The 20,443-nt window shown below is 38.7% G+C and overlaps 1 protein-coding gene across 1 annotated transcript in view; it reads right to left on the reverse strand.

Moving 5' to 3' along the window:
• The window catches only part of EIF2B3 (eukaryotic translation initiation factor 2B subunit gamma), a 151,472-nt gene that overhangs the window by 130,079 nt on the left and 950 nt on the right, over positions 1 to 20,443 (reverse strand). The window contains exons 2-3 of the mRNA XM_079903860.1: positions 15,741 to 15,897; positions 8,847 to 8,992 (exon numbers count right to left, since the gene is read on the reverse strand). Of these exons, the coding sequence (XP_079759986.1) occupies positions 8,847 to 8,992; positions 15,741 to 15,888 (294 nt within the window). The 5' untranslated portion in view covers positions 15,889 to 15,897. The remainder of the gene's footprint in view (positions 1 to 8,846; positions 8,993 to 15,740; positions 15,898 to 20,443) is intronic.

Raw genomic sequence — 20,443 nt, forward strand, 5'->3', positions numbered from 1 at the left:
AACTGAAGTGGTGATGCTAACACTAGGGAGCACTGGGGAGCGGCTGCAAATACAGATTATCATTAGCAGAGAGGTTTGACTGCCCAGAGACCATAATAAATCAACTGCTTGCAGACTCATATCAAAACCCTACCAGTTGAACCTAGTTGCAGGGCAGGAATAAAGAGGTAGACATAGAAAATGGACTTGAGGACATGGGGTGGGAGGGCGAAGCTGGGGCGAAGTGAGAGCAGCATCAACATATATACACTACCGAATGTAAAACAGTTGGCTGGTGGGAAGCAGCAGCATAGCACAGGGAGATCAGCTCGGTGCTTTGTGATGATCTAGAGGGGTGAGATAGGGAGGGTGGGAGGGAGGCTCAAGAGGGAGGGGATATGCGGACATGTGTATGCACATGGCTGATTCACTTTGTTGTGCAACAGAAACTAACACAGTATTATGAAGCAACTATACTCCAATAAAGATCTATTAAAAAAATAGATAAATAACAAGGTCCTACTGTATAGCACAGGGAATTATACTCAATATCCTGTAATAAACCATAATGGAAAAGGAGAGGAAAAAAAAAAACCCTATCAGTTAGTGGCAAGTGAAAACAAGCTCAGGGCTCCCATGATTCTGCATTACGGTGAGCTGTATAACTATTTCATTGTATAACACAGTGTAATAATAATAATAGAAATAAAGTACACAATAAATGTAATGTGCTTGAATCATCCTGAAACCACATCCCCCACCGCCCCACCCCTGGTCCATGGAAAAACTGTCTTCCACGAAACTGGTCCCTGGTGCCAAAAAGATTGGGGACCGCTGCCTTAAGGGAAACAGAATGTAAAAAAGGAAGAAAATCCTAAAAAAAATTTTTTTTTAAGATAAAAAGGATTTGAGGCAAAGTAGCAGAAAGAGAATATAAGCAACAAAGATCCAGCATACACACAAGAGTCCCAAAGTCTAAAACCAAAGCAATGTAACAGAACGAATGCCTAAAACTGTAATTCTAAAAAACTTCTCTGAAGTAATAAAAAAGGCAGAAACTTCACAGGGAAAGGACATACTACATATCTAGAAAATAAAATTCAGAACATCAATTGGACATATTATGTAGTAAAACCACAAGATTTTAAAGAAAAATAAAAACTCCTTTGGGAGCCTAGATAAAAGGACCAATTCACTCATAAGGGAAAGAAAAGCAGATTTTCACTTGGACTGTTTTGACAGCAACACTTTACAATAGAAGATAATGAAAGAATTCGTTTAAGATATTTAAGGAAAAAATGTGAGTCAAGGATATTATAATCCCCATAAATTGGCTTATGAATACAAAGGCTGCAGATAATCTGTTGAGCACTGATATCATGACCACTTCTTAAGGAACCTACTAGTAATAAGCTTCAGACAGCCAAATGACCAGAGAGACAAGGACTAGGGACTGGTGGTAATGATCATTAACAGCTGCTAACACCAAAAAAAGACAATTAGAAATGATTTGCCTCAAGACAGAAGACACCACCACCTACAAAAGCATCTTGCCAAAAAAATTCAAACTGGAATTCAATTTAGCCTCTAGGTCCAACTACCAATTAACAGAAAATACAGAGAGAGGAGTACTTTTGAAATGACACCACAGGGCTTCCCTGGTGGCGCAGTGGTTAAGAATCCACCTGCCAATGCAGGAGACACAGGTTTGAGCCCTGGTCCGGGAAGATCCCACATGCCTTGGAGCAGTTAAGCCTCTGCGCCACAACTACTGAGCCCACATGCCACAACTACTAAAGCCCACGTGCCTAGAGCCCGCGCTCTGCAACAAGAGAAGCCACCGCAATGAGAAGCCTGTGCACTGCAACGAAGAGCCGCCCCCACTCGCTGCAGCTAGAGAAAGCCCTGCACAGCAACAGACACCCAACGCAGCCAAAAATAAATAAATAAATAAGTAAATAAATGTATTAAAAAAAAAAGATGACACCACAGGGTCACAATCAGCAAAAGCAGACTGTGGGAAACTCTACAAGAAAAATACCCAGTTCCTTCAACATATAAATTATAAGGGGAAAAAAAAAGAGAGATGGAGGGGAAATCTATATATTAAAAGAGATATTTTAATCAATTATAATGTGTAGTCCTTATTTGCTTCCTGATTTTAATAAACACACTAAAAAGATTTAAAAATTCTATTTATGAGGCAACTAGAAACTCATGTACTGATTGGATACTTGATGATACTAATGAATTATTATTATTTTATTTATTTATTTATTTATTTATTTTGCGGTACGCGGGCCTCTCACTGTTATGGCCTCTCCCGTTGCGGAGCACAGGCTCCGGACGCGCAGGCTCAGCGGCCATGGCTCACGGGCCTAGCCGCTCCACAGCATGTGGGATCTTCCCGGACCGGGACACGAACCCGCGTCCCCTGCATCCACAGGCAGACTCTCAACCACTGCGCCACCAGGGAAGCCCACTAATGAATTATTAATTTGTTTTTTTAGGTGGTATAATGGCATTATATTTTTATTTTTTAAAAAGCCCTCATATAGCAATGTTCTGAAATATTTACAGATGAAATAACATGATGTCTGAGATTTCCTTCAAAAGAACATGAGAGGGAGCAAGTTGGGTGGGAATACAGATGAAATAAGATTTGCCATGGGTTGATAACTGCTGAAGCTGGGTGACAGATATATAGGTAATGCTCCATGTACTTCTGTACATGTTTGAAATTTTCCATAATAAAAAGTTTTTAAAAGTGCTTGCTTCGGCAGCACATATACTGAAATTGGATCGAAACAGAGAAGATTAGTACGGCCCCTGCACAAGGATGACACGTAAATCCATGAAGCATTTCATATTAAAAAAAAAAAAGTTTAAAAAAATAACTGGTCCACAATTGGTATTTAATAAATAACAATTTTTTTTTTTTTTTTTGCGGTACGCGGGCCTCTCACTGTTGTGGCCTCTCCTGTTGCGGAGCACAGGCTCCGGACGCGCAGGCTCAGTGGCCATGGCTCACGGGCCTAGCTGCTCCGCGGCATGTGGGATCTTCCCGGACCGGGGCACAAACCCGTGTCCCCTGCATCGGCAGGCGGACTCTCAACCAATGCGCCACCAGGGAAGCCCCCTAAATAACAATTTTAATCATTATTATTAGTTGACTGAACAAATATTTGCCGAATGAATGAGTTCAGACATAGGTAAGACTGAATCATTCTTCAGCAAACAGGAAACACAATTATGAAGCAAATATAAAATCTAAGAACTTTTATATTATCAGCACCATTTATAATAATGGAGCTCACTCACCCAGGGCCTGGGAGAATGAATGAGCCAATAATCTCTCTTGAGAAGTCAGGGAAAGAGGTTTGGGCAGCTGAAACAAAAAGTGAAAAGCCAGTAAATCAGCAAAATTGTGGGATGAGATAAGGCAAAATGAAGTAGAAAACAGTGCCAGAAGAATAAAACCAAATGAAATATGTTGAAAAAACATAACATAGCAGATATGATGTCCAGCTCCAATATTCTATAAGTACACACAACAGAAGTTTCCACCTACAAGTAGGACTGCAATACATTTAGCAAATGCAAGGCAAATGACAAAGATGATAAACTAAAACAATAAAACATATTTTAAACAAGCCAAATAAAGCTAATATACTACTGTGGTCTTTCTCTGAGCAAAGCAGAAGCCACATGGGATAACCTCACAGTAAATTTGGGGAACTCAATCTGGAGGAAGTAGGTAAAGATAAAAGAACCAAAAGCAAATAAACTCGGAACTCTCAAAGGGAATATTCTTATCTTACCTAAAATCTTATTGAAAAAGAGTCTCCAAATGTTTAGGACGCTGCTTTGTGGGCACAGGGGAAGAGAAATAAATGGCTCAAAGTAGCACTGCTTTTAAACCATGGCACAGCCTGTGGGTACAACTTTCTCCCTTAACAAGGTACCTGTCATCCTTCAGCAAACACTAACAAACTGCCTCCTCAGGCTATCTCACTTTTTTAACTGTTTATACGTATTTCCATTGTGCTTCCTACAAGCTCACGTTGATCCCAATCAGACGGTTCTAAATTTTGGCTCAGGTTTTACTTTGTTCTTAATGGCTATTCAGGCATCTATTTATGTTCCTCCACAGGTTAGCTTTGCTGCTTTCTGTTCCAGGTTGGAATGCAAGTTGATGTGAAGCCAGGATTTCAGGTGCCATTGGTATAGGAGAAACCAAGTGGAGAGAGCAAAGAGAGCAGAGACTTGCTAGCCAAAGTCACAGCTTGAGAAGAAAGCTCAGAGGCAGGACTGTATATAAAGGATGCCGTGTAAATGATGTGAAAACAAAGGGGTAAGGGAAGAATAGAAATTATACTGTGCAGAATGACTTAATGAGGATTCTGATCCTAGGTATAAGGAGAAGCCCTAAAATAAGAAGTGATCAAAACCATAAGAAGAGGTAGTGACTTGGGAGTAAAATGTCCTTTTGGCAGTTACTTTACCGTTCATCTCATGCCCTCTCCTATTTATTAATAGTTGGCCCTATTATTTCTCAAGACTCTAAGAGTTATAGGAACTTATTTGCATGAAACTCCCAGGATCTCCAGTTCTAGGCTAGGGCAAAAATAACATTTCTAAGATTTATAGATTAGGGAACAGAGAGTTTAGTTTATACCTCCCTACTAAATTGTTAGACAGTAACTAAAACAGCTCCTGGGAAGACCACTAAACACCCTTAGCTTCTTGGTAAACCTGGCATCTATCCCTGTGAAAGAACAGAGTTCTCATGACCTTAGTGAAATTCCCCGTATCTTCCCTAAAGAAAGAAGCAGCTGCACTAAAGAAAACAACACACCCAACATTATGGTATTAGAAATCCCCACTGTAATCAGAAGCACCAAAGCCTACTTGGGTAGAAGCAGAGAAAGACAAAAAGGAGGCCAAAAAGTGAAAGGAAATGCCTATATACATTGCACTGGAGGCCCTGGCCAGGGCAATAAGACAATAAAAAGAAATAAAAGGCATTAAGATTAGAAAGGAAGATATATTATAATACTGTTTTTATTTGCAGGCAACATGATGATGTATATAGAAAATCCGAAAGAATCGACAATTTAAGAAAGTCACAGGGCACAAGGTCAATATGCAAAAAAACAGTTGTATGGCTATATACAAGCAATAAACAATTAGAAAATAGAATAAAAAATACTAGTTACAATATCATTACATTGAAATGAAACAGGAATAAAATTATTGAAAGATGTTCAAAACCTCTATACTGAAAATTATAAAAACATTACTGAGAGAAATTACAGAAAATCTAAATAAATAGATGTTCAAGGATTGGAAGATTCAATATGAAGATGTCAATTCTCCCCAAATTGACCTACAGATTCAATGCAATTCCAATCAAAATCCCAGAAAGCTTTTTTTTGTAAAAACTGGCAAATTAATTCTAAAATTTATATGGAAATGCAAAGGACCTAGAATAACCAAGGCAATTTTAAGGAAAAGGAAATCCAAAGGACCTAGAATAGGCAAGGCAATCTTCAGGAAAAGGAACAAAGTTGGCAGATTTATAGTACCTGATTTCTAGACCTACTTTATAAAGTTAAAAATAATCAAGACTTTATTAAATGTGGTACGGGAAGTAGAGACAAAAAGACCAATGGAACAAAGTAGAGAGAACAGAAATAGCACACTCAGGGACTTTCCTGGTGACGTAGTGATTAAGAATCCACCTGCCAGGGCTTCCCTGGTGGCACAGTGGTTGAGAGTCCGCCTGCCGATGCAGGGGACACGGGTTCGTGCCCTGGTCCGGGAAGATCCCACATGCCGCGGAGCGGCTAGGTCCGTGAGCCATGGCTGCTGAGCCTGCGCGTCCGGAGCCTGTGCTCTGCAATGGGAGAGGCCACAACAGTGAGAGGCCCGCGTACCGCAAAAAAAAAAAAAAAAAGAATCCACCTGCCAATGCAGGGGACACAGGTTCAATCTCCGGTCCAGGAAGATCTCACATGCTGCAGAGCAACTAAGCCCATGCACCACAACTACTGAGCCTGTGCTCTACAGCCCATGAGCCACAACTACTGAGCCTGTGGGCCACAACTACTGAAGCCTGCTTGCCTAGAGCCCATGCTCTGCAACAAGAGAAGCCACCGCAATGAGAAGCTCACACACTGCAATGAAGACCAAAAAACACAGCCAAAAATAAATAAATTTAAAAATGAAAAAAGAAATAGCACACACATAATCGGTCAACTGATTTTCAACTAAGGCTTCAGAGCAATTCAATGGGGAAAGGCAGGTCTTTTTAACAAATGATGCTGGAACAACTGAATATCCATACAGAAAAAAGTAAACCTTTATACCTTTACTTTTAGAAGTAAATACAAAAGACTATCTTTATAAGCTTGGGGTAAGCAAAGATTTCTTAGGACACAAAAAGTACTAACCGTAAAAGAAAAAATCAGTAATCTGGATTTCATCAACATTTGAAACTTCTGGTCATCAAAGTCACCATTAAAAATGTAAAAAGGCAAGTCACAGACTGGCAGAAAATATTCACAACACATATCTGACAAAAGCCTTGCACCTATAATATATAAAGAATTTCTATAATCAATAATAACAAGGCAAACAACTCAAAAAAAAGGCAAATGCCTTGAACAGACATTCCATGAAGATATACAAATGGTTAATAATCATATGAAAAGGTGATCAGTATCATTATCATCAAGGAAATGCAAATTAAAACCACAATGAGGGCTTCCTTGGTGGCGCAGTGGTTAAGAATCCACCTGTCAATGCAGGGGACACGGGTTCGAGCCCTGGTCCAGGAAGATCCCACATACCACAGAGCAACTAAGCTCCTGCGCCACAACTACTGAGCCTGCGCTCTAGAGCCCGTGAGCCACAACTACTGAGCCCACTTGTCACAACTACTGAAGTCCGTGCGCCTAGAGCCCATGCTCTACAACAAGAGAAGCCACAGCAACGAGAAGCCTGCGCACTGCAACAAAGAGTAGCCCCCGCTCGTCGCAACTACAGAAAGCCCACATGCAGCAATGAAGAACCAACGCAGCCAAAACTAATAAATAAAATAAATAAACAAAATATCATTAAAAAAAGAATAAACATAGTTATTAAAAAAAACACCCACAATGAGATAGTGGTACATAACACACACTAGAATGGTTAAGATTAAAAAGACTGATAATACCAAGTGTTGATGAAGATGTGAAGCAAGTACAATTCTTATACATTGCTGATGAAGTGTAAAATGTACAACCACTTAGAAAACTATTTGGCAGTTTGCAATAAAGTAAACCCTATAACCTATAATATTTTTACAAAAAAACCTGCAGAACAATATTCATAACTGCTTTATTCATAATATCTAAAAATTAGAAACAATCCAAATGACCATCAACAGAAAAATGGGTAAATAGTGGTATATTTATTCAATGGACTACTACTCAGCAATAAACAAGAACTAGTTATACCTGCAATCATATGAATGAATTTGAAAAATATTATGCTGAACAAAATAAACCAGAATAAAATTATATGATTTCATTTATACCTAGTTCATGAACAAGCAAAATTAATATATGGTGATAGAAATCAGAACAGCAGTTGACTCTAAAGGTGCAGGATTGACTAAAATAAAGCACAAAGGAACTTTGAGAGGTGATGAAAATGTTCTAGATTTGGATAATGATAACCTGGGTATATATAATTGTCAAAACTCATTGAACTATATAATACCTGTGTATTCTACTGTGTGTAAATTATTCCCCAATAAAGGGAAGGAAAGGCTGTGTACATATCTGCATTAATTTTTTGTTCTTTAGTGCACAGGTAGGTTGAAAATAATAATACATCTGTTTGCAGTCACTAGAAATAGTAGGAGAAATTTTGCCCCCCAACTCAAGTAAGATAGCAACATTATCACACAGAATGAATTTTTTCCAAAGGACATCAATTTGAGAACAACTGACAGTGGATCTTTCTCAGTTTATGGGCCACAGGCCACTGGGGAGACTGTACCCTCATATCCATAGACCCGTGTTAATTTCTTAATCAAAGGAGACTAAACATTCAAATATTATCATGTGGGGGAGCTGAAATTTTTGAAAGTTTCTTCGTACTTCTTTCCAGTCGATCCCTCATCTGCAGTGTCAACTGCTGGTCTGATTTCTATTACTATATATTAGTTTTGCTTATTCAGGAACTTTATATAAATGGAATCTTTTGAAGTATATTTGAAGTATATTTTTTTATAAAGATGTACTATGACTGAAAAATATTGGAAACTAGTGACTGTAACAACTGTCTAAATCTTCACTAGTAACCAAACTAAAAAGCAGTTGAAACATGGGCAAGAAAGAATGTGATGCAAGAATATATTTTTTAAAATGCACTGTAGGGAGTTCCCTGGTGGTGCAGTGGTTAAGAATCCGCCTGCCAAGGCAGGGGACATGGGTTAGATCCCCAGTTCTGGAAGATCCCACATGCTGCGGAGCAACTAAGCCTGTGCACCACAACTACTGAACCTGCGCTGTAGAGCCCAAGAGCCACAGCTACTGAGCCCACATGCCTAAAGCCCATGCTCCGCAACAAGAGAAGCCACTGCAATGAGAAGCCCTTGCACCGCAACGAAGAGTAGCCCCCACTCGCCACAACTAGAGAAAAGCCTGCGCACAGCAGCAAAGACCCAATGGAGCCAAAATAAATAAATAAATAAAACAAAATAAAAAATAAAATATTAAGGAAAAAAAGCACTGTAAACTGCAATGCATTGGGAAAACATAAGATGATATTTATCTTCAATGAACAATAAAAATCAAGAAATAGTTTTTCACCTTAAGTTTCTGATATATGTGGCGCAGAGAATCTGCAGTTCCCATGTCAGCTTCATCAGGAATCCACACAATATCTAGCTTCATTTTCATCTTGAAGTCTGCACATAGAGCCTTTTGGACATCCCTGGTGGTAATGACAATGACTTCTATAGCATGAAAGAAAAAAAGAAGGAAAAACTCTCATTCATTTAGACAATGGTTACACTTTTTCAATTAGATTTGGTCTGTTTCTAGATTTAGTAATAACAGCTAATATTATTGAGACTTTTCAACGTATTTTACGTGCATTCTCTCAGTTAATTCTTACAGCAATCACATGTTACGAATGAGAAAACTTGGAGTAAAAGAAATGAAGTGACTTTGTTCAGGGTACTAAAACTAGTAAACGAGATCTAAGATAAAACTCGCGTCTGTATGATTAGAGCCCATGCTTTAACTAATACATTACACACCACTTCTTCCTGATGTAAAGAATTTAGAAGAGCATTTATCAAAGCATATACAAATAGGATCACATTTTAACTCTTCATTCACTCCAAAGAAAGAGCTATCACCACTCTCCATCAGACAGCCGTTAGTGCTTCACTGAGGATCACAATGAACCCAGTAACAGGCAGTTTCCACGTAATAGATGCCTTCACCTTATCCAGGTAGCTATCAATTAATGACAGAAAACTTGGGGTTTTGTCATGGATCTTTGGCAGGGTAATATAACCCACTGCAATATAACATGTGTTGCTGATATCTGAAGATCAGATTTTAGCACCTCTAAAGTGTAACAATTTCCACTACTTGTTCCATGATCGTGCTCAATTATCTCTCCCTTTCACTATAATCATTCTCTTTTCTATTTTCTTCCCTTCTTTCTTCCTCTTTCTTTTTCAAATCATTTAACCTTTCTTCTTTCCTTCTCACTTTCTTCCTTTCCCCATTTGGCTTTCTTTCAGTCATTAACTCACTCATTCAACCAATAAGTACAAATACATTTAATATGTAAAGGACAAATAGGCACTGAGAATTCAGAAATGAACTAAACATGGTTCCCATTCTTAAGAAACGTAATATGGAAAAATTAGACATGGAAATGATTAATTAAGGAAGGCTTCATGGAAGGGATCGCCTCTGAGGCAGGCCATGATGAATTCAAGTCCAACAAAAATTTCTTTAGTTCATACTGTACATAAAATGCTGATGTTACAAAGATGAATTAGACACAGTACCTGCTCTCAGGGAGATCAGTCTCCCATGCCACTAACTACAGCATAAAGCAGGCCTTGAGAGGTACTGAGATAGAAAAACAAAGTGTGATGAAAGCATAGAGGATGATTATGCTCTGATTAAAACTGTTTGTGATTAAAACTCTTTGTGATTTCAAAGAGAAGGTGACACTTCCATAGGTTGGAGAGGACATTTTAGGTAGAGTGAAGGGAGTAACTATAAACACGGGACAGTCAGTCTCATAATTGGACCAGGAATCTTCCGTATGGAGAGAGACTAATGCTAAGTGGGGCTATGTTAACTTCCCTAAAATCACAAACAACATGAACAGAGTGAACATAGAGTTTACTGTTCAACTAAAGAATCCCATATTTAGGAGACATTCTCCAAATTCTGACTGAGCCTCAGTGAGAAGGAATTTTCTATATACCACAAAAGGTCATCACCAAGCATAACTAAAGATATATAGCAAAAGTGAAAAAAAAAAAGTTATAGATGACAAATCCATAAGAACTTACTACAGGGAAGTAGTATATTTAAAAGTGTATTAAGATGTGTCCTTCACCTGTAAGACTGAGATCTAAAGAGAAAACCTTTTCTAAAACACATCTCTTTGGGACTTCCCTGTTGGCGCAGTGGTTAAGACTCCGCGCTCCCAATGCAGGGGGCCCAGGTTCGACTCCTGGTCAGGGAACTAGATCCCACATGCATGCTGCAACTAAGAGTTTACATTCGTATGCCACAACTAAGGAGCCCGTGAGCCACAACTAAGACCCAGCACAACCGAATAAATATTTTTATTTTATTAAAATAAATGTTTTTTAAAATGTTTTATTAAAAAAATAAAACACCTCTCTTAAGGTCAATATCATACAGACTACTGCAAAGAAGTGTTCATGGGTCTATCTCAAGAAGGTATGAGTGGAATAAACACTGGATCACAACCCTGGGGCCCAGGATCTGGCACCACCTCCATCTGGTATTCTGATTTGCTATATCTAACTATAGAACACCTCAAACTCATTGTGGCCAAAGCCAAACTCATTGTCTTCGCTCAAACCTGTTCCTTGGGAAGCAACCTAAATGTCCATCAACAGAGGAACGATAAAGAAGATGTGGTACATACATACAATGGAATATTACTCAGCCATAAATAGGAACGAAATTGTGCCATTTGCAGAGACGTGGATAGACCTAGAGACTGTCATATAGAGTGAAGTAAGTCAGAAAGAGAAAAACAAATGTCATATAATATTGCTTATACGTGGAATCTAGAAAAATGATACAGATGAACTTACACGCAAAGCAGAAATAGAGACACAGGTGTAAAGAACAAACGTATGGACACCAAGGGGGGAAGGGGGCGGTGGGATGAACTGGGAAATTGGGATTGACATATATACACTACTATGCATAAAATAGAAAACTAATGAGAACCTACTGTATAGCACAGGGAACTCTACTCAGTGCTCTATGGTGACCTAAATGGAAAGGAAATCCAAAAAAAGAGGGGATATATGTATACATACAACTGATTCACTTTGCTGTACAGCAGAAACTAACACAACATTGTAAAGCAACTATATTCCAATAAAAATTAATTTAAAAAAATAAAAGTCACCTGAAATGAAAAACAAAAAAACAAAAAACCTGTTCCTTGTCCCATATTCCCTTTCCTATTACCTAGTTACCCACCTAGTTACCCAAGCAAAAAGTAGAAGGAATCTTCCCTTTCTTTCTGCTACCCATCCCCATTAATCAACAACTTTTTCAGATGGTCCTTCTTCTCCATCCTTAGTGCTAAATGCCTTGGCTCAGACCCTCTTCATTGCTAGTGTGGACTTTGGTAACAACCTCCTAATTCATACCCCTGCTTCTAGTCTTAACTCCTCCACACTGATTCTTCACAAAGCTTCCAAAGCAATTTTTTAAAAAATCTGAGTTGTCAAATTTATCACCATAAAGTTGTTCACAATATTTACTTACTATCTTTTTTGTTTGTTTTTTTGGCTGCACTGCATGGCTGTGGGAACTCAGATCCCAGACCAGGGATTGAACCTGGGCCACAGCAGTGAAAGCACCAAATCCTAACCATTAGACCACCAGGTAACTCCCCTGCTCATTATCTTTTTAATGTCTATAGGATCTGTAGTGATGTTCCCTCTCTCATTCCTGTTATTAACAATTTGTGTTTTCTCTCCTTTTTCTGATCAGTCTAATTAAAATTTAATAATTTTATTGATTTTTTTCAAAAAACCACCCCATCGTCTGGTTTTACTGATCTTCTCTAACACTTTTGGTTTCTATTTCATTTATTTCTGCTCTTATTATTTTTATTTCCTTTTTTCTACTTATTTGGGTTTCATTTGCTCCTCTTTTTCCAGCTTGTCAGAGTAGAAGCTTAGATGATAATTTGAGACACTTTTTTCTTTTCTAACAGAGTGCTTAATGCTAAAAATTTTTCTCTAATCATTGCTTTAGCTATATCCCTCAAATTTTAATATACTGAAATTTTATTTTCAGTAAGTTCAAAATATTTTCTAATTTCCCTTGTGGTCAGATGGCCAAAAAGCACATGAAAAGATGCTCAACATCACTAATTATTAAAGAAATGCAAATCAAAACTACAATGAGGTATCACCTCACACTGGTCAGAATGGCCATCATCAAAAAATCTACAAACAATAGATGCTGGACAGGGTGTGGAGAAAAGGGAACCCTCCTACACTGTTGATGGGAATGTAAATTGATACAACCACTATGGAGAACAGTATGCAAGTTCCTTAAAAAACTAAAAATAGGGCTTCCCTGGTGGCACAGTGGTTGAGAGTCTGCCTGCCGATGCAGGGTACACGTGTTCATGCCCCGGTCCGGGAAGATTCCACATGCCGCGGAGCGGCTGGGCCTGTGAGCCATGGCTGCTGAGCCTGCGCATCCGGAGCCTGTGCTCCGCAACGGGAGAGGCCACAGCAGTGAGAGGCCCGCGTACCTCAAAAAAAAAAAAAAAAAAAAAAAAAACCTAAAAATAGAACTACTATATGACCCAGCAATCCCACTCCTAGGCATATACTCAGAGAAAACAATAATTTGAAAAGATACATGCACCCCAATGTTCACTGCAGCACTATGTACAATAGCCAGGACATGGAAGCAACCTAAATATCCATCAACAGAGGAATGGATAAAGAAGATGTGGTACATATATACAATGGAATATTAGTCAGCCATAAAAAAGAACAAAATAATGCCATTTGCAGCAACATGGATAGACCTAGAGATTGTCATACTGAGTGAAGTCAGACACAGAAAGACAAATATCATATGATATCGCTTATATGTGGAATCTAAAAAAAGGGTACGAATGAACTTAGTTACAAAACAGAAGTAGAGTCACAGATGTAGAAAACCAAGGGGATGGGGGGGTAAAACTGGGAGATTGGGATTGACATAGACACACTACTACATATAAAATAGATAACTAATAAGAACCTACTGTATAACACAGGGAACTCAATTCTCTATAATGGCCTATATGGGAAAAGAATCTAAAAAAAAGAATGGATATATGTATAACTGATTCACTTTGCTGTACACCTGAAACTAACACAACGTTGTAAATCAACTATCCTACAATAAAAATTTTTAAAAAAATTTCCCTTGTGGTTTCTTCTTTGGGTTATGTAGAAATATGTGGTTTAATTTCCAAATACTTAGGGATTCTCTTGATACCTCTCTGTTATTGATTTCTAATTTAACTCTACTGTGGTCAGAGAATATATTTTGTATGATTTTAATCTTTATAAATTTACTGAGACCTGTTTTATTTTTAAAAATATGGTCTATTTTGGTAAAGGTTCTTAGCACTTGAAAAGGATGTGCATTCTCCTTTACTGGGTGTAATGTCTATAAATGTCAATGTCTACAGTTTGACCTATAAAGGTCAAACGGTAGAAAATCCTAAGGAATCTACAAAAAGCTACAAGAATTAATAATAAGTGTATTTAGAAAAGTTACAGGATGCAAGGTCAGCATAAAGAAACTGTATTTTTATGTACTAGCAACAAACTACTGGAAACTGGAATAATTACCATTTATGATAACATCAAAAATATCAACTACTTAGAAATAAATCTAACAAAATATGTGTAAGTCCTATACACTGAAAACTATAAAACACTGTTGAGAGCAATTACAAAAGACCTAAATAAATGGAGAGATATACCACGCTCCTGGATCAGAAGACTCAATATTATGACGATGTGAATTCTCTTCCTACTGATTTATGGATTCAATTCAATCTCAATCAAAATTAAAGCAACCTTTTTTTTTTTTTTTTTTTTTTTTTGCTGTACGCGGGCCTCTCACTGTTGTGGCCTCTCCCGTTGCGGAGCACAGGCTCCGGACGCGCAGGCTCAGCGGCCATGGCTCACGGGGCCCAGCCGCTTCACAGCATGTGGGATCTTCCCAGATCGGGGCACGAACCCGTGTCCCCTGAATCGGCAGGCGGACTCTCAACCACTGCGCCACCAGGGAAGCCCTGAAGCAACACTTTTTGTAGAAACTGATAAGCTGATTCTAAAATTTATATAAAGATGCAAAGGACTTAGAATAGTTAAAACACTAATTTAGGGCTTCCCTGGTGGCGAGTCCGCCTGCCGATGCAGGCGACACGGGTTCGTGCCCCGGTCCGAGGGAATCCCACGTGCCGCGAAGCGGCTGGGCCCGTGAGCCATGGCCGCTGGGCCTGCGCGTCCGGAGCCTGTGCTCCGCAACGGGAGAGGCCACAACAGTGAGAGGCCCGCGTACAGCAAAAAAAAAAAACAAAAAAACCCCCCACTAATTTAACCATATTAAACCTCGGTTTAAGCCTTTCACTGGTTCCCCACTGCTTTCAGGAAAAAAAATCTACATTCATCAGCATGCAATACAAGGCCCTTCATAGCATGATCCCTGTTTACTTCTCTCATTACATCTACTCCTCCCCCCCTTACACTTGATATTACAGCCAAATAAAATGAAAAGTAGCTGCCAGAACATGCTGTGCTGATCATGACTCTATCTCTGCATACATTATTACTTCTGTATGGAATGCTCTCTCCACACTGGTAGGCCTGGTAATCTATTTTTCAAGACTCAATTCAAGGGTCAGCTACTCTGTAAGCCTTCTCTGCATCCCTCAAGTAGAAACAGCAACTTCCTTATAACAAGCACTTATAATGTGCCTCTGTTATAACATTTATCACATTTCACGATGATAATCTGTTTACATGTGTATCTTTCCAATAGACTTTAAGGTTCTAGAAATCAGGTTCCGAGTTAATATTTTCAATTCTGTACCCTAGTGCTTAATATATTACCTGGCACATACAGGTTCTCAGTAAGTACTGACTATGAGGCACTCGTATTCCTCATATCATGTTCTGACATCCTTCCAGGGTTCATCTTAGATCACCGTGGAGACTAGCTCTAAAAAAGTAACACTTAGCACTATCTTCTCAACCTTTTTCACACAGCGATAGAGTACTTCTGAGTTCCTAATTTAAAGAGGCCAGTCTCCAGCCAACATTGAGTCCTAGTCTTCTTGCATTCATCCTGTCTCACCCTCATAAAACTGACAAATCACTGGGATCAAACACCCTAAAAGTTTTATGAGTACATCTCATTGCCATAACTCACCTTCAAATCCAATACGTTCAAGCAGATTCAATGGGTACCAAATTAAAGGTTTGTTCCCAACTGGAAGCAGAGGTTTGGGAATACCGGAAGTCAGGTCTGTCATCCGAGATCCCCCTCCAACTGCCATTACTACTGCTTGAAATTCCATTTTTACAAACTGCAATCACAGAGAAAAACAAGAGAAAAAGAAGTAACAAAAATCAAAGCATACACAGTACTAATCCTATTTTTAGTTAGGTTATTGATATCCACTTATGACAAATACATCATTTCCAACTCCAGTAACCAGAATAAGAAAGGGTCCTTAGCTGCAGTATAAACATCACATTTATCCTATTCTCTTACTCACGGATATATACTCTCAGCTCCAACCTGGGGAGATGGGCTGGAGGAGGGATATGAATTAAGAAAAAAAAAAAATCTGGCCCTTGTTCTTGAGTTGCTCACAATTAAGTGAAGACAAATAGAATAAATTACAGTACATTATCATTAATGCCATGGCAGGGATACATCCAAGATGCAGTAGGCATGTATAGTGACGGTAACACCTAAGTCTTCCTAGAAAAGATGGAAGGTTTTACAGGAAAGTAATGCTTGAGCTGACTCTTAAAGGAGTAAGAGTTTACCAATTTGTTTTCTGATATGTGAGTTCATATTCCTTGAAAAAAATTTTAAACTTCTGACTAGAATTAACAGCACAAATACAAGCACATTAGATCTCTGAAAAGTGTGAAATGAGTTAAGATTTTCCAATAATCCAGCCACTTGCTCCCATTTTCTCATTACCCCCAACTTGAAAGATATCACTATAAACACAAAGGTAGGCTTGTATCTTAACCTAGATTTGCAGAGCCCAATTGCAGAAACAAACCAAATTAACTCCTTTTTTTCACACTCAAGGTAATAAATGAACCTGTTTGACATTCAAAAAAATCTCTTTACAGCAGCTACCACAGAAGAGAGGCACAATAAAAGATCATAAATCAAAACCTCAACAAAATACTAGCAAACAGAATCCAACAGCACATTAAAAGGATCATACACCATGATCAAGTGGGGTTTATACCAGGAATGCAAGGATTCTTCAGTATATGCAAATCAATGAATGTGATAAGCCATATTAACAAATTAAAGGAGAAAAACCATATGATCATATCAATAGATACAGAAAAAGCTTTTGACAAAACTCAACACCCATTTATGATAAAAACCCTCCAGAAAGTAGGCATAGAGGGAACTTACCTCAACATAATAAAGGCCGTATATGACAAACCCACAGCCAACATCATCCTCAATGGTGAGAAACTGAAATCATTTCCACTAAGATCAGAAACAAGACACGGTTGCCCACTCTCACCACTATTATTCAACATAGTTTGGAAATTTTAGCCACAGCAATCAGAGAAGAAAAAGAAATAAAAGGAATCCAACTCGGAAAAGAAAAAGTAAAACTGTCACTGTTTGCAGATGACATGACACTACACATAGAGAATCCTAAAGATGCTACCAGAAAACTACTAAAGCTAATCAATAAATTTGGTAAAGTAGCAGGATATAAAATTAATGTACAGAAATCTCTTGCATTTCTATACACAAATGATGAAAAAGCTGAAAGAGAAATTAAGGAAACACTCTCATTTACCATTACAACAAAAAGAATAAAATACCTAGGAATAAACCTACCTAAGGAAAAGAAAGACCTGTATGCAGAAAACTATAAGACACTGATGAAAGAAATTAAAGATGATACAAACAGATGGAGAGATATACCATGTTCTTGGATTAGAAGAATCAACATTGTGAAAATGACTATACTACCCGAAGCAATCTACAGATTCAATGCAATCCCTATCAAATTACCAATGACATTTTTCACAGAACAAGAACAAAAAATTTCACAATTTGTATGGAAACACAAAAGATTCCGAATAGCCAAAGCAATCTTGAGAAAGAAAAACGGAGCTGGAGGAATCAGGCTCCCTGACTTTTGTACTACAAAGCTACAGTAATCAAGACAATATGGTACTGGCACAAAAATAGAAATATAGATCAATGGAACAGGATAGAAAGCGCAGAGATAAACCCACACACATATGGTCAACTTATTTTTGATAAAGGAGGCAAGAATATACAGTGGAGAAAAGACAGCCTCTTCAATAAGTGGTGCTGGGGGAACTGGACAGCTACATGTAAAAGAATGAAATTAGAACACTCCCTAATACCATACACAAAAATAAACTCAAAATGGATTAAAGACCTAAATGTAAGGCCAGACACCATAAAACTCTTAGAGGAAAACACAGGCAGGACACTCTCTGACATAAATCACAGCAAGATCCTTTTTGACCCACCTCCTAGAGAAATGGAAATAAAAATAAACAAATGGGACCTAATGAAACTTCAAAGCTTTTGCACAGCAAAGGAAACCATAAACAAGACCAAAAGACAACCCTCAGAATGGGAGAAAATATTTGCAAAGGAAGCAACTGACAAAGGATTAATCTCCAAAATATACAAGCAGCTCATGTAGCTCAATATCAAAAAAAGAAACAACCCAATCCAAAAATGCGCAGAAGACCCAAACAGACATTTCTCCAAAGAAGATATACAGGTTGCCAACAAACACATGAAAGGATACTCAACATCACTAATCATCAGAGAAATGCAAATCAAAACTTTAATGAGATATCACCTCACACCGGTCATAATGGCCATCATCAAAAAATCTACGAACAGTGAATGCTGGAGAGGGTGTGGAGATAAGGGAACCCTCTTACACTGTTGGTGGGAATGTAAAGTGACACAGTCACTATGGAGAACAATATGGAGGTTCCTTAAAAAATTAAAAGTAGAACTACCATATGACCCAGCAATCCCACTACTGGGCATATATCCTGAGAAAACCATAATTCAAAAAGAGTCATGTACCACAATGCTCATTGCAGCTCTACCTACAATAGCCAGGACATGGAAGCAACCTAAGTGTCCATCGACAGATGAATGGATAAAGAAGATGTGGCACATATATACAATGGAATGTTACTCAGCCATAAAAAGAAATGAAATTGAGTTATTTGTAGTGAGGTGGATGGACCTAGAGTCTGTCATACAGAGTGAAGTAAGTCAGAAAGAGAAAAACAAATACCGTATGCTAACACATATATATATAGAATCTAAAAAAAAGGTTCTGGCCTTCCCTGGTGGCGCAGTGGTTGGGGGTCTGCCTGCCGATGCAGGGGGCATGGGTTCGTGCCCCGGTCCGGGAGGATTCCAGGTGCCGCAGAGCGGCTGGGCCCGTGAGCCACGGCCGCTGAGCCTGCGCGTCCGGAGCCTGTGCTCCACAACGGGAGAGGCTACAACAGTGAGAGGCCCGCGTACCGCAAAAAAAAAAAAAAAAAAAAGAAAGGTTCTAAAGAACCTAGGGCACGACAGGAATAAACATGCAGACATCGAGAATGGAGTTGACACAGGGAGGAGGAAGGGTAAGCTGGGACAAAGTGAGAGAGTGGCATGGACATACATACACTACCAAATGTAAAATAGATAGCTAGTGGGAAGCAGCCGCATAGCACAGGGAGATCAGCTCGGTGCTTTGTGTCCACCTAGAGGGGTGGCATAGGGAGTGTGGGAGGGTGATGTAAGAGGGAGGAATATGGGGATATATGTATAGCTGATTCACTTTGTTATACAGCAGAAACTAACACACCATTGTAAAGCAATTATACTCCAATAAAGACGTTAAAAAAATCACAAATCCTTATTGATTTAAAATAAAAGTACTCTTTGACTTACAACCAATGATGTAACCTTTCAAAAACAAGTGTGAAATTCAATGTTTAGAAAAAAAATTATTTAACACCAAACTGGCAAATAATGTTGCACCTTTACCGTAATTGTGATCAGTCCTGTGCTCCTCACATCAGTATCTAATCTACAACACTCACACCCTGTACACCCAAGCACAAAGTGAAGGCTCTTGCCCAACATCCACAACTTTAAGATGTAGTAATTTCAATTCCAGCAGGCACTGCCTCAGATTGGAATTTAACTTCAATCTGGCACTGTATAACTCCCATAACATCTGATGTTATGTTGAAAAGAGCTCTGGACCCTTAAGTGTCAAAAGACCTGAGTCTGAGTTCTGGTTCTGCCACTTACAGGTGAAGTAACAAGGGGCCTGACATTTAAAACTCTCAGCGTCCTCAGTTTCTAGACGTGAGACTGGTGGTTAAGTTCACAGGCCCTCAAGCTAGACGGCCTGGGTCTGAATTCTAGTTCTACCATGAATTAGCTGTGTGATCCAGGGCAAGCTACATAACTTCTCCACCTCAGTCTTCTTAATTTTCTAAGATGAGAATAATTACAGTTTCTACTTCACATAGATTTATAAATATTAAATGAGTTAATCTATGTAAAGCACACATAATAATGTCAATCCCATGACAAGCATTATGTTTGATATTCGATAGGTCATGGAAGCCTTCTGTGCCAGCTGAACCATAATTCTGGTCCCTGTATTGCTATTCTTGCCTCCTAGGTTGCCTTTCTCCTGTGCCTAGTATTTAATCACCTATTAGACTTTTAAGACTCAGTTCAAGAACCACCTTGCCTAAAAAGCCATTCCTATCCGTTCCCACCCTCCTGGAGAAGTAAATCTTTCCTCCTTAATTGCTTCCACTCTACTATGTACAGATCATCTCTAC

Source organism: Stenella coeruleoalba (assembly GCF_951394435.1).
Source record: "Stenella coeruleoalba genome assembly, chromosome: 1".
In the NCBI taxonomy this organism is placed as follows: Eukaryota; Metazoa; Chordata; class Mammalia; order Artiodactyla; family Delphinidae; genus Stenella; species Stenella coeruleoalba.